This window comes from Lissotriton vulgaris, chromosome 9 (assembly GCF_964263255.1).
Source record: "Lissotriton vulgaris chromosome 9, aLisVul1.2, whole genome shotgun sequence".
NCBI classification, from domain to species: Eukaryota; Metazoa; Chordata; class Amphibia; order Caudata; family Salamandridae; genus Lissotriton; species Lissotriton vulgaris.
The window spans coordinates 1240045437-1240068333 of NC_141697.1; the positions used below are offsets into that span (position 1 = coordinate 1240045437).

The window sequence follows — 22897 nt, forward strand, 5'->3', positions numbered from 1 at the left end:
GTTTTAATATAATATGTATCTCTTGTAATGTAATGTTTTATATGTATCTTTTATGGCCTAAATGGGCGAAATAAAGAATTTTTGGATTGGATTGGTTATTAAACATAACAATTTGATCCAGAATCAGTTCATCATGTAATCCACCAAAACGACAATCAAGAGCCAACTTCTTTAGATCGTCCAACCATTCATCCACTGTTTCATCTTTAGTTTGTTTCCTCTGAAAAAACTTATATCTGATGAGGCCCATGCACACCTTGGGTGCAAAATATTTGTCCATATCTTTAATTGCGTTGTCAAAAACATTCAGATCCGTGTCTTCACACTTGCTCATTCTAGAATACGTTTTTAAAAACACCGGTCCTAGTGAGTGTAATAAAATCCTCTTCTTCTGTTCGGGTTTCATTTCCTTTCCTTCATCTATAGCCTCTATATAATTCACAAAATATTCTTTCCATTCAATCTATTTTATACTTGGCTGCGCACATTTTGCCCAAAATGGCTCTGGAGGGCTTATTGAAAAATGTTGTTGAGCCATTTTTCTATTTACTTCTTGAACACTGTCACCTTCACCCATTCAAGTTCAAATAAAAATTCCAATTCCTATATTCCTTAGTTCCTCTTCTTTTCTCTATATTATCCTTTATTATTATATATATATTTTTTTTATATATATGTAATAATTCAATCCAATAGTAATAATAAATTCCCCTCCCGACTGCCTCAGCTGTTGTTAAAGTTCCTTCTAAAAGTTCCTGTTCCTTTATGCCATAGCAGCACTTAAGTTTGTCACTCGATAAACATATGCAGCACTTCAGCGTGTCACTCGATATGCATTTTCCTTTCCTTTCTCCGTGTTTTCAAAATGGCCGACACGTAAGGTCAAGAGATGTGGTAATGCGCACCTACGTCACCTCGTTGACCTTTTTAACACATCCTGCGCATGCCTGAAGACGTCACTACTGAGCGCGCTGCCAAACTTCACGGCAGTTTCAAAAGATGCCTCTCACTCTGGTGTAACGGCAAGATAAACAGGTAAATGGGCCGATTCACTTAAATTCAAACACTTGCCTTTTCGTCCACTGCGTACAATCACGTTGTGGTAATCATTCCAATCAGTATATGGCCATATAATTCTGGAACCTTGAAAAAATAAAAAATATTCAGCTTTTCTGAAGTTGATAAAAATAAACATCATATATCCCAAATCGTCGCCAATCTTGTAGTAACGAGTTCGGGTCCCAATTGTAGTAGAAAATCCTTAGTATTTATTTAGGAACAAATACAATGAAAACAGGTGAGCTCCAGAGGAGAAGATACCGTCCATCTTACAGCCACTCCACAACTGACTACACATAGAATCCGGTCATAAGAACCAAACCTACATTCTAACACGATTCTAACACGAGCCACTTAAAGCTATATAACATAACATAATAAGCAATACAACAGTGTCCCCCTTTGCCTCTACTGCTCTCTGAGAATCAGTGTCCCCTTTGCCTCTACTGCTCCCTAATAATCAGTGTCCCCTTTGCCTCTACTGCTCCCTAATAATCTGTTTTCCCCTTTGTATCTACTGCTCCCTAATAATTACTCATCTTCTCAGTTCGGGACACATTTTTAGTTTACATTAACCTATGCTTACATTTCCACTGCATATTGTAACTTATTAACAAGATGCTTACTTTATTTAGGAAGAAAAGTTAAATTCATTTACCATTACTTCAGTCACTGACTGATGTTTCCAGGATAACAGAATTCTGTTGTAGACTGATTGTCAGGCCTTGAAAGGGGGAGGAGGGGTGACTGGTATAAAACTGAGCACTGCTTTGTCTTTTTTCTAGTTGTATTTTCTGACAAAGAGAAACAGCAGCTGCGGAACTTCAAAAACAAGTCTTTCCTGCTGGATAAGAAGGCCCGCCATCAGGCCTACCTTTCATTGGTCGATATCCTCCTGGCGTACTGCTACGACGTCCGGGTCACAGAGGGTGAAAGAAACGTAAGTGGGTGATGTTTTGTGCTGCTTCAGATTGTGGAGCTCATTCATCGACAGGACCCCAGTGCTGGACTCCAAGGCTGGGAGCACCGCCATGGCTGGGAGCACCGCCAGGCTGGGAGCACCGCCATGGCTGGGAGCACCGCCATGGCTGGGAGCGGCCCCAGGCTGGGAGCACCGCCATGGCTAGGAGCACCGCCATGTCTTGGAGCGCCCCCAGGCCGGGAGCACCGCCATGCCTAGGAGCCGCACCCCCTAGGGCATAGTGAGGAGCTTAGGGTACCCATTTTACCCAATGCTACACTGGTGAATATGCTCTATGTAGAATCTTAAGTTTAATTAATTTAAACCGGGAGCGAATCGCCACTTCCAGGGGGATGCCAGTGCCTCCGGCTACTCTTCATCATTCATATCTCCCACGTCGTCTACCCATTTTGCACGTATTTTCCCCAGTGTGTCAGGTGTATTGTTTAGTATCTTCCTGGAAGTCAGAGAAACGGCCTTCTCCTTTAGATAATCATCAAGGAGTCTGTCCTCCAGGGGCGAAGAGGCCGGGAGATCAGTACCTCTGGGGACTGCCCTTTAAAGTGCATTGCGGACCTGAAGGTATCTAAAAGTTTCCCCTGCACCTAGTTCATAGTCCCGTTAGAGTTCACTGAAGGGGACAACCTTCCCCTGCCCACACATCACCCACCTTCGAAAGACCAATTAAGTCCCATTTGTCGAATCCTGGACATTTTGCTAACAGTCCCAGATGGTCCGTTTTCCACCCCAAGGCGGTCGTTGCCATTTGCCATAAAGTGATGGCAGTTGAGGTTGGTGTATACTTTGTCCCATTCTTATACCCCTCTTCCCCGTTGATTGCGCTCAGATAATTCCCAGGGGTCATTTTATGTCTGTCCATCCTGTAGGCTGGTTCTGTTCCTGGCCAGTGTACACAGTGATTGGTGACAACAGATTAGGAGGGCCAATAATAACTTTTTTTACCCAATAATAACTTTAATTGCTGGGAGGGCTATTCCTCCATCATACCAGCTTTTCATGAGTTTGGTCAATGCTATGTGTGGGAGGCCATTATTCCAGAGAACTGTGCGCACTTCTGAGACTATTGCTTGGAAGTACTTGGCTGGGACAAGTCATGGTGTGTTTTAAGACATAAACGAAGAGGGGAAGTGCCATCATTTTATATAAAGAAGCTCAGCCCAGCAACGTGAGTGGGAGGGTCTTCCAATGCTGCACGTCCTCTTGTAGTCGACGAAGTGGGGGGCGCTAAGTTTTTATAGTAATATATAGTAGGATTTGCCTAACGTAGATCCCCCAAAATCTGAAAGCCTCCGGTAACTGTCTAGTTCCACAACCGCTGGGCAGATTAAAGCATTCCCAGCATAAGATATATATGAGCGATTTATCCCAATTGATGATGTACCCTGAGTACTTTTGGAAGAGGATAAACATGTGTAAGATTCTGTGTATTGAGAACCATGGTTTAGCCAAATAGAGCAAAATATCATCGGCATAGACGGAGATTCTGTCCTCCCACTCCGCCGTCCAATTTAGTCCCCTGACAAAGGGGTCTCCTCTAATCCAGATTGCCAGAGGTTCGAGGACCAATGCGAGTATCGGTGGAGAAAGTGGACAGCTTTGTCTCGTCCCCTTCTGCAGATTAAAAATCGCTGACTGTCCATCATTCGCTGTATCTTGTGCAAGGGGCCCAGAGTAGAGGAGCCGTACACATGACAAGAATTTTCCTCCATATCGTTTGGAGCCGTGAACAGGAAGGGCCATTCGATCAGATCGAATGCCATTTTAGCATCGAGGGACATTATCACTGCCTCTTCTCTGATATTCCTAGCCTTGCCCATAACACCAGTAAGACACCGTAGGTTGAGTGCGGTATTACTGCCTGGCATAAAGCTGGATTGATCTGGGTGTTAAAAAGGGTTCCAAAGACAACCGGTAACCAAAGACCCTTTTATGTTGCCCGGCAGTATCGCCTCTATGACCCACCAATATTAATCAATGAAGAAGCAGGCGCTGGAGACTGGAAGGCGGGAAACGAGGATTTTATTCTCTCCGGAGGAGAACACATCAATTCAGACAGCAAGTATCGTCACGAGGTGCTCTAACCACATCTCTGAGGCCTGGCCTCTTATACTAGGGTTTACGACCTTTATTGCACATAACACATTCTCGCAATACTTTAGAACTTGAAAGAACATCCTCGGAATCTCCCCTTCAGACCCGTTCCCACACACATTTACAGTTGGATTCCCCACCCTGGTCACAACAGGTGATGGTCGTCGCACAGCAGGGCATTCCGCCGATTCACGGAATGCATGGGGTTGATCGGATCTCATGGGGTGGGGGCTTTGATCGGTTCGGGGGTCTTTTGATGGAGAGGGGAAGCTTCCTACTGTACGGGGTAATAAACAGTATCCGCAGAGCCAGGTGGCGGCCTGGGAACAGGGAAGACAAACGGGGGCACAGGAAAAAAGGGGTTTGTATCAGAAGGATCTGAGGCCATGAAAGGAATGAGGGGAGGTGTCGCGCTGGGAACAGGATGGGATTCCGTGGTGAAGCTGCGCTGAAGAGGGGTTTATGACCCGAGGCATGAGAGAGCGGGGGTTGTCAGCGTGCGGGGGAATGCTTGCGAGGTTAAGAGAGAGAGAGACGCGCTGGCTATTAGTGAGGGGCAGGGAGGCCATGGTGCTCAAAATGGCTGTCGCTTACGCGCACGAATGGGCCTGGAAAGGGGCAAGATGGCGCCGATAATGTTCACTAAGTTTGTATTTATTTTTCACAGTCCTCCCTTTAACATTTCCAAGACATCTTGCTGGCCTATTTCCTATCTACCCCTATATGCAGTGATCATAAGTAAGGGAGAGGGGACTTAGGTGAAAGAACTGTACGTAAACATCACATTATAAACATCATATTGAAAAATCTCATCAGTTAGTAGGCGGGTTCATCGTTAAGTTGATTGCAGGAAAAGTCATCGTAATGCAATATCAGACTAGAATTACGTAGCGAGGGCGTTGGGTACAGATCATAGAATAAGAACTGGTAAGTTATCATATGAGTAAGTCCTTTTTGTATACGGCGAGTGCATAGTCAGTCCAATGGTGCTTGGGAGAGAAAGGAGAGACAGTAAAAATATCAGAGTTCTCGTTGTCTTTTGTCATCTTCTGTTGGCACTGTTAAGCACCTGGATTACAATTCGGTCCGTCAACAGGAATGTTCATGTGGATTGAGTCGTTGGAGGTCTGCGGGCAGGGGTACATTTTGTCTTGTTTCGCCAGGCCTCATAGGAGCAATGCGTTACGGTTTTGGGGCAGGTGCATCTTCTTCCGTAATGCAGAGCATAGATTTTGCAATGGAAAATGCAATTTGTTCCAGAACTGTGAGATCTGTTCGTTCCTTGAGTCTCTGTGGTGGGCACTTCCTGTTGCTTCCATCATCTTCAGGGTGCTTGGTAGCGGGCAGAACCACAGACTTTGTTTATCTTTTCTTCGGGGGTGACCCTTGGTGGAGTTCTAGGTCACCGTTCTGGGATTTAACATAGTTCGTGGCCTACTTAGTCGGAGCTCCCTCCCTTCTGACGCAGGGAGTACTCTTCTCTGGGTAGCTCAGTAGGATTTGGAGGAACTTGGGAGTTCGGATGGAAAGGTGCGGGTGTGAACAGTCCTTATGGTAGGTCGGAGGAGGAGGGGATGGAGCAAGGCCAAGTCGGGGACAGATCAGGGGGAGGCGGAGAGTTTGCGACAGGCGAGTCCGTAGCCATGTTCAGAGAGCGGGGACTCTTGGCACACGTTGATCATAGAGCAGGGGCTTCAGGTCAGCCATTTCCTTAGCTTTGTTTGAAACAGTGCCTCGTCCGGCGTCTCCTTACTGCTGTGGTCTCGCCTCGGCCTCCGTCGCTGATGTTCCACAATCCGCAGTCAGGCCGCGTGCTCCCACATCCGGTCTCTTTCTCCTCCGACAGTGATACCCTTAAATGAGTTTTGAAAAGACAGTCTTTAGAGATTTTGCAGAAAAAGGTAATTACATAAGTCTATTTCTCTCCCAACACCAAGCAACTGGGGTAAGCACTCGCTACATTGGAGATTCTTGCGGCTAACGTATAAACAATTGATGATGGGTTTGCTGGATTCCTTACAATTTCCTTTCGCTGGCTAATTCTTTGGCGCTTTGATGATTATTTCGTTCATTTGTCATATGTCTAGTATAGTAGATGTCAGTTCTTCTGGCAGAGACCCATTTCCCTAGTACAAGTCTTGAAAGGCTAGGCTGGTCTTCAGGGCCTTGTATTTTACAAAAAGTGCAACGTGCTATTCACCATAGTCTGATAGGCATCCTTCTGAGGGATGAACATAGGCTAAACAAGTCTGCATTACATAAAAGCATCTTATTTTCAACCATGCTTACTGCAACAAGTTCTTTCGTTTTTCAATCTAATTTTCAACTTTGCACACATCCTTCTAACTTTCTATATAAATCCTCGCAACCTGGTTACTACAAAAACTCGGGAGGGGTGGTTTGCAATAATTATTAAACTTATCCTCGGGGAAGGAGGGATCTTATGGATACCAAACTGGGGGCATTTTGGGTAGATGGGGGTGTCTCGATCATTTCTTACAGCTTGGGGTACGGAGACAATTTTCAATGGGGATGGTCGCATTACCACAGACACATTTTTATCATAGGAGCCACTGACAAATAGTTCCCTGAGAGTGGGTCAAATTTAGGGAACCTTAGTCGTCTTACCTGTCCCTTTCCTATCGGCCAATTTAAATTTCATCCATATTTTAGTAGAAAAGGAGAGGTAGTAACGTGGTACCAATACAATTTTATTTAGGACAAATTTGCGCAAATACTTGTGGTATTTGGGGCCAATCAGGAGGTGCACCAGGTTCGCCAATTAGGTGCCAGTTGCTAGGAAGAGGGAAAGTGTGGAGGGGTGGAAGAGTGAGTGAGAGAGAGAGAGAGAGAGAGAGAGAGAGTAAGAGAGAGAGAGAGACAATAGGCCGAACAGTACACGTGTGACATAGAGAATGACCGTGTATTGTTTGGGCTATTCAGTGCGTTACCCAACGTTAGACGTTTCGGGTCTGTGTTAGGAGGTAGGAAGCATGCAGTTTTGGGACAGAAAAGCGTTAGATTTGGTAAAAAGGTCGTGAGAGCGTCCTTGTTGTGCCATTTTGTAGCGCTAGTCCGTCTTCATGCATCGGGCGTGACGTGGTTCCAGATCCCTTATGATACTCTAATCGGGATTCTAATGTAACCTGCAGAGGAAAAAGGGGGGGAGAAATAGGGGAGGTAGGGGGACAACATTCGAACACATCAAATGTAAGGGCACGAAAATCCTTTACTTACCACATACTCGTACTTGTCTCTTCGGGATATAATCCCTTAGGGTTCTGGTTTCTTAAAGTCATGGGGGCAGGCAATGTGATAGGTGGTTCATGGGGAGGTTCGAGGATGGCATTAAGGATCGTGTGTAGTGAAAAACGCTAAAAAGAGGAATCGGAGGTGCCTAGCGCGAGGTACCCGGTTTCGTAGATGTATCCGGTCATCGGGGTCCCTAAATCATTCCCAAAGCTGTGATGTTCTTAAGGCATACCAGTTCTTCGTTCAACTGTACCTTAGTACCTTCGACCACCATATCCTTATAATAATTTATCAATCACACCATTTTACTTTACCCACTCTCTGAAGTCGAGGTCCTTCTTCATACGTCAGTTCCTGAGCTTAGTCGCATATCTTGGAGGCAGCGTATCATACCTTCGATTTGACCATCAACCCAGGGCCGAACAACCATTTCTCGGATAACCTTAAAAAGAGAGCAGAACAGTTGCGCACAGAAAAACCCTCCCACCGATACCCGTATTTACAAAAGTACGCGATGCCTATCCATAGCTTTTAAGACTTTTATTTGTAGAATTATTCAGTACGTAAAATGTGAGAGCGCAATTCATATTTTGGCCTGACATGTCGTCGATGGAAGCACATACAGTAGGGGGTTATTTTGTAGTACAAGAACATGTAAAAAAGGTCTAATTAATTATTTGTAAGTAACCAAAAACATTTCATTGCGTGACGAAGGAATCAGGGGCATTTCAGTTCATAGATGGAAACACAGTCAAGCTCATCGTAATCACATTTCCTAAATGCAAAACCGCGGGCGTGCATCATGAGCGACGTTATGTATCAGTTACAACAAATATCAAAAATAAATTGTTCATTGAAATCAACATTTTTACGGAACCCTTCTTAAATGTTCGCCAAGTGAACCCTCCTCCCTTTAACATCGAGTGCGCAATGGTTCGTATATATATATATATATATCTTAGTACATCCAGTTTCATTAGCTAAGGAATACCACGAGGCATCCGTTAGTTTCCATTGATACCAGCGCCATTTTGGGCGAGGCCGGTTTAGTCCGGAAGTAGCATCAGGGGCAAAATATCCCCGCCAATTGGCGGTTGGACCAGAGTCCCTTTCGGTAGTCCAAAAGAAAACTGTGCTAACAAAGGGGGCTGGTGGTGTGGACCGTCAATCAAGAGAGGGAGGGGGTAAAGTCTCTCTTACCGGGTCATGTTGATGTTCAACCGGAACTTGCTCGAGTTCGTTAGCCCATAATGTTCCTGGGTGGTTCAGACGGAAGCTGATGCAGACACGAGAGCACCGCCATCTTGTTGCTGTGCCGTGGTTATTTCATTTGAGATCAATGCAACTGTTCCTCACCGGAAGCCTGAAGGGGCCGAGGGCTCTTGGGACTTTGGTAGAATCTTCAAAGTCGAGGGGATGTTTGTCGATGGTGGGGGCTTGCGCCCAGGTGGGCAAGCGCCCGAGTTGCAATTTCGGACAAAGTTACTCCAGCGGCCTAGACCCGCCTTTCGAGGGCCCAGACGCCATTTTGAGGCCCTGCAGCAACCTTTGCCGTATCCATCAGGAGTGGAGGAAAACTTCTTGTGATGGCGAAAAACAGAGCATCATGCGGTTGGAGCAGGACATTTTGGTTCGGGGCGCCAGGGTGCAGCGGTGGAGCCTTCATCTGGGGAGGTGAGGGAGGCTCACCGTGCCGTCTTCCTCTCCCGGTGCATCCTACGCTGTCTCTTGGAATCAGGGGCGCACATGATGACCACCCTACACCCCTGATTCCGACTCTTGGGGGACCACTGTACATCCGGTGCTCCGTAAGTATGCCCGTCGGACATTGTGTGTCCTGTACTATGCAAGTATACCAGCCGGGTCTTGTATGTCCTGTGCTGAGAAAATATACGAGTCGGGCATTGTATGTCCTGTGTTGCGGAAATATACCAACCGGACATTATTTTTCCTGTGCAGCGTAGGTATATGGCCGTCGCCCGGCTGGAGGACATCGGCGTCGGGCCAGGGCAGGGAAGCCTCCTACCTGTGGAGGTGGAAGAGGCTCGTCCGCGTCGCCTCTTCCTCCCTGCCCACCCTGCATCCGTTCGATGGAGGAATTCGTGATGGCCGGACCAGGAGATACGAGGGAGGGGGTCATTTTCATCCGCCCCCTCCCTACTCGCGGTCCGGGGGACGCCATCCCTGGAAGGGCAATATGGGAAGACCATTTCATTGCCCGCTGTGTGGGGTCTCCAGTACCTTCTCGCCAGCAATCTCTTTTTGGGCTCGTGGTTGCTGGCAGGCCCCGCCCCACACGTGCTATGTGTTTCGGATGGGCGGGACCATCGAACTGTTACATTTCGAGGACTTCCGGAGTGAGCATAACATGTTTTGTATTTTTCCTATTAGTCAAGTTTGCTTTTTAGAGAGTTCTACTAGTTATTCTATTTACTGTTGGTTGTGTGTTTTACCGTAATTAAATCCTAAGTTATATAATAGACGCTTGGTTTTCTTGAATCTTTTCTCTAACGGGGGGGGTTGTTTACACTGACCTGCAGTTGTGTTTGTTTTTCAGAGTGGGGGAGCAACAGAGAGCAATCAGTCCCAGAACTCTAACATGTCGTTAAAATTGGTCTGACGAAATCTGTGCCACCGAGCATAATCGAACGGGGTGGTCCTGTCTGTTCTGTCTGCACTAGTCTGATTGGTTTTTATCTCACGTCTTTTTCCTTTCTGTCGGTCCGTCCTTTCTGTCAACCCTCCATTCTTACCTATGCTTTGCAGAGTCGGGCATTGGGCTTTCCAGTGTCCAAGACATTTACAGAAAGCACATTGGTTTTGTTTTAAATCTGTCCGTCCTGTGCGTAATGTCGGGGGATTACCTTCGGGTCGTTGTGTTCCGGGGTTGGCTTGTCGGCACATCCCTTTACACCATTCGCTTTTCATGTCTACTCCTCGGGGCTGTGCCATCGCTGGTCCTTCCCTTTGCCTACTAGACGTTTGGAGGGTTGTCCGTCGTGTCCCTTCACCTTTTCTAAATTCGTCGCCTTCCCTTCGTTGCGTGGCTTCTTTGCGCCACATACCGAGACTATCGAGCATAATAGGTGTTGTTTCATTCCTACGAAGGGCTATTTCTACTGTTTCTATTTTGTCGAGATCAAAGGATCCTCTCAGTGGCCACTGTCTTTCTCGATCCCTTTTCGTATATTTATGCCACAGCTCACTATAGGCTATAGCAATTAATCCATGCTTCATGAACATGTCCTTATTAGGGGTGCCTTCCAGCGGAGCCGGATGGTTCATCTCTAATAAGCGGTCCGGGTTAAACAGGCTATTGACCAGTGGGGAGAAGACAGGCATGACGGATCGCAATGGGATAATAGTCAGCACTACCTATCTTATCACTGCGCGCAAAGACTAGACAGAATATTTCTATTCTACGTTGTTTGCACGTAGTGAATACCTCATGAACCAATTCTGAGCAATCAATCAATGTTAGGTCAAAAATAAAAAATCAATATGGTCAATGGGGAGAATAAGTAGGCTCGCAAAAGTTCGCGTCACCTACCCTTTCACTATCTGCAAAGAGGGGACCTATCTTTCCCTGTTTGCAGACAGAGAATCTCCAGAAAACAATCTATAACAGTTAATCAATAGGGGGAAGGGGCAATTGTTCAGTGGGGGAGAAAGATAGGTCCGACGGGTGCGTACCTATCCTTCGCTGTTTATAAAGGGAGAGCCTGTTGTTTCTCCGTTTGTAGACAGTGAATCTCCAATAAATTAACAAAAAGTAATACTAGTATTTTCTCAACAATTATCAATCACTTCCTATTATCTATCACTATCGCAATTTCGTCGTGTTTACACGACCTTACCCGGACCGCATGGACAGTTTCTCGTCTTCCGAATCCAGCGCCCGATCGTCCTCTTCCCTTCGTACTTCTCGCGGCACTCCTGATGGTTCCCAGTCAGGACCGCAGATCACTCGAGAGAGGTCTGTTCGGAACCAGTGAAGTTCGGATGATCGGCTGTCAGACGAGGGTCTATCGGACAGGGTACCTTCCGATCGTTGCAGTCGTTCACTCTGTCGTCGGGACCTCTCCCACTGGATCCACGAGTCGCTGATGGGCCCCACGTTTGGGACGCCAATTGTTAAAAAGGGTTCCAAAGACAACCGGTAACCAAAGACCCTTTTATGTTGCCCGGCAGTATCGCCTCTATGACCCACCAATATTAATCAATGAAGAAGCAGGCGCTGGAGACTGGAAGGCGGGAAACGAGGATTTTATTCTCTCCGGAGGAGAACACATCAATTCAGACAGCAAGTATCGTCACGAGGTGCTCTAACCACATCTCTGAGGCCTGGCCTCTTATACTAGGGTTTACGACCTTTATTGCACATAACACATTCTCGCAATACTTTAGAACTTGAAAGAACATCCTCGGAATCTCCCCTTCAGACCCGTTCCCACACACATTTACAGTTGGATTCCCCACCCTGGTCACAACAGGTGATGGTCGTCGCACAGCAGGGCATTCCGCCGATTCACGGAATGCATGGGGTTGATCGGATCTCATGGGGTGGGGGCTTTGATCGGTTCGGGGGTCTTTTGATGGAGAGGGGAAGCTTCCTACTGTACGGGGTAATAAACAGTATCCGCAGAGCCAGGTGGCGGCCTGGGAACAGGGAAGACAAACGGGGGCACAGGAAAAAAGGGGTTTGTATCAGAAGGATCTGAGGCCATGAAAGGAATGAGGGGAGGTGTCGCGCTGGGAACAGGATGGGATTCCGTGGTGAAGCTGCGCTGAAGAGGGGTTTATGACCCGAGGCATGAGAGAGCGGGGGTTGTCAGCGTGCGGGGGAATGCTTGCGAGGTTAAGAGAGAGAGAGACGCGCTGGCTATTAGTGAGGGGCAGGGAGGCCATGGTGCTCAAAATGGCTGTCGCTTACGCGCACGAATGGGCCTGGAAAGGGGCAAGATGGCGCCGATAATGTTCACGAAGTTTGTATTTATTTTTCACATGGGTGGATCCTTTTGTGGAGCAGGGGTGACAGATGCGTGGCTAGGATTTTGGCTAGTATTTTCACCTCTGGATTTAGCAGGGAGATAGGCCGATAAGAGCCACAGTGCTCGGGAGGTTTCCCATTTTTGTGTATCACCAAAATATTGGCCAGTCTCTGAGTTTCAGGTAGGATACCATTTGCCACTCTTTCTTCATACATTTCAATCAGGTACGGGGCATTGTGGATGCATTTGTTTTATAGAGTTCAATTGGAAGACCACCCAGGCCCATCGCTTTCCCGGATTGTAGCTCCCCAATTGCCTTGATCACTTCCTCATTAGTCAAGGCTGAGTCTAACGCCTCAACATCTGATCTTTCAAGGGCAGGAAGTTGGAGAGCGGCCAACAACTCCTGTGTCTCGTATGCGGAAGACCCTGTTGGCGTGTACATCTTTTTAAAGTGTTCTGCAAAAGCTTCCGCTATGCTGGACCTGTCTTTGAGCCGCGTCCCATCTCTTGTCTCAATCTTAATCACCCATCTAGTGGCCTTTTCTCGTTTGTCCAATCATGCCTGCAATGTACCCGCCTTATCACCAATCTCATATATTCAATGTTGAGTGTCGCGGTATTGAGCTTTAGCCGCATCCTCAGCAATATCCCCATATTCTTTCAACTTCATTAGCAATCTATCTTGTATGATTTATCTTTAGGTATTTTTGTATATGTTTTAAATGTATATGTTATACATTGTATAATGTTAATTTTTAAAAAAATAGTTTGTACATTTTTAGTTGAAATGTAATGTAGCGGGTTGTGAGTCTATAATGGTACAAGGTAGGAAGTAAATTAAATCATTTTTATTATTTAATTGATAATTTTGTAAATTGTGTGATCATTTTTTTCATTAATTGTTTTTGGTGCAGGCTGTGGGGGTTGTAGGGTGACAGAGTGGGCAGTAAATTAATTATAATTAATTATTTTTTAATTACTTATTTAATAGATAGTTATGTAAATTGTGTATTTGTTATAATATTTAATATGGAATTCAAATGTGGGTTGTGTTTTTAGTGTTACAGTTTATGAAGTTATTTAAAAAAATTTATTGATAATTATTACTTCAAGACTTTACTTGATTATTATTTTATTTGTGAAATTATCATATTGGTTAGGTTATGTTTTAGGTGTGTGTTTACTTTATAGCCGAATAGGGTGGGAAGTTATTTAAGTTATCATAAATTTAAAAATATGTATCCATTTTGAAAAGATTTAATTTAATTATTTAAAATATGAATTGTGTTATACTTTGTTTATTCCCATTACATTTTATTTGTTGGCTGTTATGTCTGTGGGAATATAATGTGATATTTTAATTATATTAATATTTGTTTAAATTAATAATTATAAAAAATTGTCTTTTTCATTTGTTAAAATTTAGACATTTAATTTTTATATATAGAATTTTATTTTTTGGGGTATATAATAGTTAAAATATGTTTTTTGTTTAAGTAAAGTACTCTGTCTGCACTGTACCAGTAATTGAAGTGGGAATAGTACATTTTACCCCTCTGGAGTCCAACGCCTTCCCTACTGGTGCATATCCTGTAATGGGACTAGTGGAGAAGTGTGGCTCACCGGTTAGAGGTGGCAAACCCAGAAGCAGAGGTCGGCCCGGGACCAGACTCCACAGCACTTTCAATTGCATAACACCCACCGAACCTAAAAACAATGCAACTTGGTCAACCTTTGAAACCTACTCCGAAGAAGAAATAGGCAAACTGCTCAGCACCTTGAACCTTCCAATCACCTCTCGGATCCCATCCCTGCCAACGCTGTCAAAGATTTCATCCCACTGCTCCTTCCCCTCTGGACTAAAATCATCAACAGCTCGCTCCAAGAAGGAACTTTCCCTGACTCCCTCAAAATTGGACAAGTCACACCTTTGCTAAAGAAACCTACTGCCGACCCATCCGACTTAAACAACTACCGTCCCATTACCAATATTCCCACTCTCGCCAAATTACTGGAAAAATGCGCTCAACTACAACTGACTAAACATATCGACCGGTTTGATCTCCTCAACCCGCATCAATCAGGTTTCCGTGCAGGACACAGCACTGAATCAGCTATGACGCACATAATTGACGACGCCCTTCAAATTCTAGATCAAGGTGATACCTGCCTCCTCATCCTGCTTGATCTCTCTTCAGCATTCGACACTGTCAAACACGAGAAGTTACTCGAGCTTCTGAGCACAAGAATGGGTCTTTCTGGGACTGTTCTCAAGTGGTTCACCTCCTTTTTACACAACAGGTCGCAGAAATTCAAGAGTAACAACCGGATGTCCTCTCCAATACCTGTATCGTTAGGCGTCCCACAAGGATCTTCCCTATCTCCAACCCTGTTCAACCTAGTCATGGAACCGCTCACCACCTTGCTCCAAGCATCCAATGTACTCTTACACATGTACGCAGATGACACCCAACTATATCTCAAATTACAATCCCCCAACGACATTTTACTACTGAACTCTACGATCAGAAGCACCCAATCCTGGCTTGCCGATAATCATCTCAAACTCAATGCTCTGAAAACAGAATTCCTGCTGATCGCACCTCCCGCGAAGATCCCCATCATGCAAACCTGGCTTAAACAGTTAACTGTACTCAATGTCCAACCCATCATAGTGGACTCAGCGAAATCTTTAGGCATAACCCTCGACTCCAACCTTAACATGCAACATCATATCAGCAAGGCTACTAAGGGAGCGAACTTCCAAATCAATACACTGAGGAAGCTTAAACCCTTCCTGCCAGCCAAAGACTTCCAAACTGCAGTACAAGCTCTAGTTATCCCTCAAATTGAATACGGCAGCACCGCCCTTTGCGGTCTCCCGTTAACCAGCACTGCACCCCTAAGAGCCTCTCTAAACGCTGCAGCCAGACTCATCACTGGATCAAAAAAACACTCACACATCACCCCTGATCTGAAAACACTGGACTGGCTGCCTTTTGAAGCCAGAATACATCTGAAAATCGCCTGCATGACACACAAGGCTCTACATCTGAGCTCTCCCGGATACCTCACTCAGAAGCTGTCAATCTCTGGCGGCTCTAGAATCACTAGAGGCACAGACAACCTTCTGCTAAAACCTCGAAGATTCCGGAAGGTAAAAACCTATAAACGCTCTTTCTCAGGAATGGCACCCAGGATCTGGAACTCACTCCCCCCTGAAACCAGGCTCATCTCCTCCTTCACTCTTTTTAAGAAAGAAGTAAAAGCCATTTTTATGGCCAAATACACTTGACCGATTAGCGTGGTTTTCGGAAGACCCTACTCCGACCTGTATTACTTTGCTCGAACTCTATGCATGTATGAACATGTATGATTATGTATTTCACCTGAATTATTGTTGCTACTACCATCTACGCACACATTTAAATCGCTGTTCGAACTCTATGACTATGTATCTCACCTGTATTATTGATGCTACTGACTATCTATGCACGCATTTAACTGTTATATTTGTATTATTGATGTGTTGCTCTACCTATGTGTAACCCCACTCTCTTGCTGGCATTCCCAGCCGTGTAAAGCGCTCTGATATCTGCAAAGATCCTGTTCGCGCTATATAAAACTTTCAAAATAAATAAATAAAATAAAATAAGTTCAATTCCCGACGCGGCAGGGTTTGGAGCCCAAATGTCCACGGACCTGATAATTCTCGCTTCGGTGCCTACTTGAATCAGGGGTTCACACTCTGGGCAATAGCTTGCTCAATCTCCACTACGGCCCCCGTGGCGGGATGCCTGTCTTTCACCTTGGGGGTGCCCAGTTGGGCTATCCCACAGGGAAAAACCAGGACGGGTTCCCAAAGCAAGCGCCGAGATACCCTTTGTGGTGATACGTGCGCTATATAAGAAACTACATTACCATTACCATTTATTATTATTAGAGCATTCTTGTTTTTTAATATTATTTAAATATTTATTATGTGTTTTATTTAACTTAATATTTGATATATATTTATATATATATATAGATGTATCTAATTTTTAAAATTTTTAGTAAATCATATTTTTATTTACTTTTTATGTATAATTACATTGAAAATATTTTACATTTTGTTGCAGTTCATTTCTTTTACCATTTCTTTTTGTCTATTTAACTATATTTATACTTGTTATATTTTTTATTTTTTAACAAAGCATTAGAAAATTAAAATATAGATTATAGTTACATTGTTTTTAAATAGTTGTGTTTAGGAGAACCGGCGCATGTGAGTGGAGGAGGAGTGGCTTATGGTGGAATTTATTAAAAAGAGGATGTAAAGAGGCTTCTCCATGGTTGAGATCTCACACATTGATAGAGTTGAGAGTGACACAGAGTCCAGGTTCTTTGAGGCTCTCAGATCTGTTTCTGTGGTTGTGTTGAGGTGGAGTTTGATTCCAAAAGACCACATTTGAAAGCGCTGTGTAAAACAGGTTGGTACATAGTTTATGCTATTGATTAAAAAAAGGTTGTAATCGTTAAAAAAGTGACAAGACAATAGTCATAAAATTATTATAAATAATATAAACTATATTGAGTTTTTTAAAGGCAGACCTTTGGAGCCCAGAAACTGAAAAGAAATGGCAAACCACAGCCATGTACTATGTAGTTTAGGAATGATAAGGAATAAAGTAATGAAAGCACAGTTAACTCCAATTCCGTCTTAACATATCCATTTGTATCGTGATGGGACAGAGGGATAGGTGAGCCATCGGAGAAATGACATACAAGCAGACAGAGGATGGATGGGTGGATGGATTGACAAATGGAGAGATAAATGGCCAAAGAAGTGGGTAGGGACGGAGGGACAGATAGATGGGCCATAGGATACATGGACAGAGAGACAGGCGGACCATCAAATACCAGAGAGAAAAACCAGACAGACACAGACTGTCCAAGAAGTGAACAAAGAGGCAGGCAGGCCATGAGAGAGAGCTGGAAGGATGGGCAACACTGGACCACTAGTGAGACGGGTAGCGAGGGAAAAAGGCAAGATGCCTCATTCTTAGCAGAGAATATTGTTTTTTATTCTAATTCTGTTATGACCATTTCTCTCTTTGACCATTTTAGGTCGAGTCATCATGGAATATTCGAAAACTGAGTGGCTCCCTGTCTTGGCTTCAGGTGAGTGGTTTCTCTGCGGGTTTTGATGCCACCCTGTGTGACTAATGCAGGTCTTTACTCTTGATTCTTATTTAGCTTGGCAAAAATCATTGTAATTACAGTTTAATGCCCCTGATACTTCCAGCTTTGGCATCAGTGAAGGAATATGGTTTTCGTTTCCATTTGTTTAAGAAGTTATTATATTGATAATCATTCATTTAAATGATTACATAATTATTACAAAATCCTTCAGTGCTTTATTTTGCCAACAAGTTTCAACCTTGACAGCTGTGCCTGGAGCTTTTTCAAGGTTACAGATTTAAAAAAAAATGTTTAAACCAATATAAACTGCACCATGATGTCTGTAATATACCAGTAAGTGTAGAGTTGGCAGTCTGCGGTGAGTGTGAGATGCACTGCACACATTGCAGTACGTGTCTGTGTAGATCTGAACGGTAACTTGCTGTGAGTGCCGATGCGGTTTGAAGTTCTAGTTCAAGAGAAAGGCACCGTTTCATTCTAACTGTTCGTGCTAGACACTTTGGGCCCCATTAGTCTGGTGGGTGGACTTTGTCCGCCCGCAAAACCCTCGGGAACCGGGACGGCCCACTGAGGGTGCGGGGGTCTCGAACTCACGAATTGCATGCGCCCTCTCCACACTGACGGGTGTATTGGGCATCTGCAACATTGCGGCGGGTGGTGCAGAGAACACCGCCTGCCGCAATGCCACAGAGGCAGGTTGTGCGTTTCAATGCGTGTGATAGGCACCGCGCTGTGCCTGCCACGATGTTCATTGAAAGGCAGGGGGTAACCCCCATGTGCAAACCCCCCCCCCCCCCGCTACCCCCCGGAGTCCCTGACCCCAAGCAGACTCCGCATGCCTTTCCGTGGCGGCAGTGCCGCCACACAAAGGTATGTTCAAGGCCTCATTGTAATATGGCTGGCGGTGCTGTCAGACACCGCCACCATATTGAAGCCTTTGCGGCCAGTCGACATGTCGTATGTTTACATGTTGCCTTTCCCGCTGTGGACCCCCCAGCCATTGTGATATGGCAGGGGGTCTTTTCTACGGGGATGGCGGGCGGATAAAATGAAGGAATTTTGAGCTAGACGACAGTTCTAGGTGAGGCTGTGTAACGAGGTGACCGGGACTGTACCTAACACTGAGGGCGAAGAAGTGGCATGGTGGCAAGTAAATGATGAGGATGTCGTTAACCCTTCTTCACAGGACGATTCCTTTTCCTGGCACAGCCCGTCGCAAGAAATACAACGCGGCCCCTTTAACTGGACCACGGATCAGGAAGCCGGAACTGCCCATCGTGACGTGGCCTTCGCGGCATTGGTTAAAGCCCCGGAACCCTGGAGATCGGCGTGTGACGTCACCGACTGGGAAGTAGGAGCCGGAGAAGACGAGGTACACACCACGCCAGGACGAGAAGCAGACGAGGTACACGCCACGCCAGGACGAGAAGCAGACGAGGTCCACGCCACGCCAGGACGAGAAGCAGACGAGGTCCACGCCACGCCAGGACGAGAAGCAGACGAGGTACCCTCCACGCCGGGACGAGAAGCCGACAAGGACGGGAGCGAGGCCCCGACTGAAGCAGACGAGCCAGGAGGCCAACGAGACCACGCAGCGCCGTGCCACACGCCCACGGGAGGTGTGTGGCTACGACAGGTACGGGAGAGAGTCTCGAACTGGGTGGGAAGGCGGGGACCGGTGCCTGCGTTAAAGAGCCTTACGAAACCCTAGACCACAGCACTACCCTTTTCCCTGTTAATACCCTCCCTCACTGATTACTCACGTAAACGCAAATTTACTTAAAAGCACTTGAAGGTGTCCCTCACTCCCTTGGTACCCTTGGCAGTATTGTAGAAGACGTGACAGTAAAATTGGTCCTTTTCTCTCTTTATTTCCGGGAACAACTACTGAGAGAGGTCACTCGGAAGGGAGCCCTAACCTGACACCAGCAGTGGGAGAGGAAAGGAATATCCCTCGACAGTCAGCACCACGGATCCTGCCGAATTTGCAAGAGAGAGACTAACCTTACGTAAAAAGAAACTGTATGTTAAAATAAAACCCTCCTTACCAAGACATAGTGTTCAGACCATTCCTGACCCGCCGTTACAAGTGGTGTCAGAAGTGGGATTGCCTGACCCCCACCAGCAGACCCTGATGGATCAAGTCATTAAACATTTAATTGAAGGTCAGGACAAATTGGAATGGGCCATAAAAAATCAGATAACTGTAGCCGACGCAGACAGAGAACTATTCAAGACCGCTCTTACCGCCCAGATAGAAGGTTTACAGAAGGTAGCCCAGACACCCATTGTGGAAGGCGAGCGTAGGGCTGGAAGTCCCCATCCTTCAGGAGTATCGCTACAAAAATATGTTCCTGGGGAGGACCCTGATGCCTTCCTCTCAAACTTTGAGAGAGCTGCTCAAGCGTGTGGATGGCCCCCAGAGAAATGGCCATTTTTTTTAGCTCCTTTGTTGACTGGGGAAGCTCAGGCCGCCTACCAGGTGGCAAATCATGCTGGGAATACACCTTATGTAACAATTAAGGGAGTTATATTGGATCACCTGGGATTAGATCCAGAGGCCTATCGGGTCCGCTTTAGAAAGGAAAGAGGAGTGGCTGGGGAAAATCCCAAAACCTTGTATCTGAGACTAAAGATGGCGGCCGAGAAATGGTTAAGGCCAGGCCAAAGAAGCAAAGAGGACGTTATGGACAGCATAGTCTTAGAACAATTCATGGAGGCGTTGCCTTACGGAACGCAAAGGTGGCTGCGCCAACACTCTGGGTTAACGGTGGCCCAAGCGATTGAAATGGCTACCAATTATGCCAGAGCTCAACCTAGAACTTTTGCTTGGGACTCTGAGAAGAACAGTAAACTGGCGGTAAACCTAAGAAGTGACAAAAAGAAACAGGATATACCCCCTCCTGCCAGACCAAAACCGTTGAGGCTGGATAACGTCCCATTTAAAGGACCCCAGTGTTTTGACTGTGGGGATTGGGGACACATCGCCCGGATGTGTCCAAAGAAAAAACCGACAGAGGAGCCCATGGAGGTCGGCTACATTCCCCGAGCTGTCATGTACTCAGCAGAAATGGGTCCCTCCTTCTATGTACGTATTAAGATCAACAACAACATGATAAGGGGGTTGTTAGACTCAGGGTGCCGGCAATCAGTAATACAAGAAAAATTGGTTCAGCCTACCCAGATTATACCTAATGAGAAGGTGCACATAAGATGCGTGCACGGTGATGTACGTCCTTATCCTGTAGCGCGGTTGGTAATAGAACCCCAGAATAGACCCCCTGTGAAAGTCAAAGTAGGGGTCATTTCCACCCTGCCTGAAGATATCATCCTAGGCGTTGATAACCCAGACTTTATGACTCTCTTCCAAGATAAATTGTCTGCCCAGCGCCAAACCGCTACCGCGTACCTGGTAAAGGAACCATGGGTAATGGACAGAAATTTCCGTTTTGCCCAGGCCAATGACTCCACCCTACTGAACGCATGGGAAGCAGCACACGCTGCTCATACTCTCCCTTCCCCAACGTATCCCAGATTCATAATCCAAAATGATTTATTGTACAGAGAAGGGAAGGCTGGGGATGACCTTCAGTTAGTAGTGCCATCTGCCTTTCGGGAACAAATACTTTACTATGCTCACTCGCATCTTACAGCAGGGCATTCTGGGGCAGAGAAAACCACCCAGAACATAGTACGACATTTTTTTTGGCCAGGACTTTACAAGGAGGCGGAACTGTTTTGCAAGAAATGTGCAATCTGCCAAAAAAAGAACTTGACACGGCCTCAAGCTGTCCCAATGCAACCTATGCCCCTCATGGGAAAACCGTTTGAAAGAGTGGGGATGGACCTTATCGGTCCCTTACCCCGAACTACCAGCGGGCATACATATGCTCTGGTCATAGTTGATTATCATACTAGGTTTCCTGAAGCGTTTGCGCTAAAAGCTCCTACTACCAAGAATATAGCGGACAAAATGATTGAGTTGTTCGCGAGAGTAGGATTCCCTAAAGAAATCCTTACCGATCAAGGAACCCCATTTGTTTCAAAACTAATGAGGGAAGTGTGTAAACTGTTGGATGTCCACCAAATAAAAACCTCAGCTTATCATCCTCAGACGGATGGCCTCGTGGAGAGGTATAACCGTTCCTTGAAAAACACTTTGAAGAAAATGCTTTCCGTAGAAAACAAGGATTGGGACAAACTTCTACCACTAGCCCTGTATGTGTTAAGGGCACAAGTGCAGAGTAGTTTAGGATGTTCATCCTTTGAGTTGTTATACGGAAGGCAACCCAGGTCTCTGTTAGAGATAACCAAAGAGGCTTGGGAACAGGAAGGCCTGGAGGAACAAAGATCTCTCCTAGAATATACGCAGCAACTGCAGTCTAAACTGGGGAAACTCAGGGATTTAGCCTATTCCCATGCAGAACAGAAACAACAAAAACAAAAATTCTACTACGACAAGGGGAAAAAGTGGCGCACGCTTGACAAGGGAGATTGGGTGTTGGTGTTGCTACCCTCTTCCACTCAGAAGTTTAAAAGCGAGTGGTTAGGACCCTACCCCGTAATTGAGACGATAGGTCGAACCACCTACAGGGTCCGACTGTCTCCCTCTAGATCCCAAACCTTTCACATAAACCTGCTGAAAAAATGGATCGGTCCTCCTCCTAAAGCAGCCCATTTTGGTCTACCAGTTTGCGAGTCCCCAAGTACTTTAGACCAGTTGCCCATCAATCCAGAGCTAACGAAACTAGAGACGGAGGGGTTGTTACAGACTCTCAGACCCTTTTCATCCATATTTTCGGACACCCCTGGCCTAACTCACCTGACAGAACACCATATTCAGACAGCGGAGGGAAAGGTAGTCAAGCAGCGACCTTATAGAATTCCGGCCGCTAGGAGAGAGGATGTACGAAAAGAAGTCAAAGAAATGCTTAAGTTGGGAGTCATCAGGCCCTCTCATAGCGATTGGTCATCTCCCATAGTTATGATACCAAAACCTGATGGGTCCACTCGTTTTTGTATGGATTTCAGGGCTTTGAATGCCATATCGGCCTTTGATGCATATCCTATACCACGAGTGGACGAGCTAGTAGAAAGGATTGGAGAAGCAAAATTTATAACCACACTGGACCTTACGAAAGGTTATTGGCAGGTGCCACTGAGAGAGGAAGACAGGAAAAAAACAGCCTTCTCTACTGCGGAAGGGCTCTACGAATTCAATGTACTACCCTTTGGATTACACGGTGCACCTGCCACCTTTCAAAGGCTAATGAATCGAGTCCTTTCTGATCTGAACCAGTATTGTTCTGTCTATCTAGACGACATTGTAATATTC

At 45.7% G+C, this 22897-nt stretch overlaps 1 protein-coding gene across 1 annotated transcript in view; it reads left to right on the plus strand.

The window, feature by feature from the left end:
- The window catches only part of SHQ1 (SHQ1, H/ACA ribonucleoprotein assembly factor), a 149104-nt gene that overhangs the window by 65861 nt on the left and 60346 nt on the right, over positions 1-22897 (plus strand). The window contains exons 7-8 of the mRNA XM_086939579.1: positions 1845-1999; positions 17488-17541. Of these exons, the coding sequence (XP_086795705.1) occupies positions 1845-1999; positions 17488-17541 (209 nt within the window). The remainder of the gene's footprint in view (positions 1-1844; positions 2000-17487; positions 17542-22897) is intronic.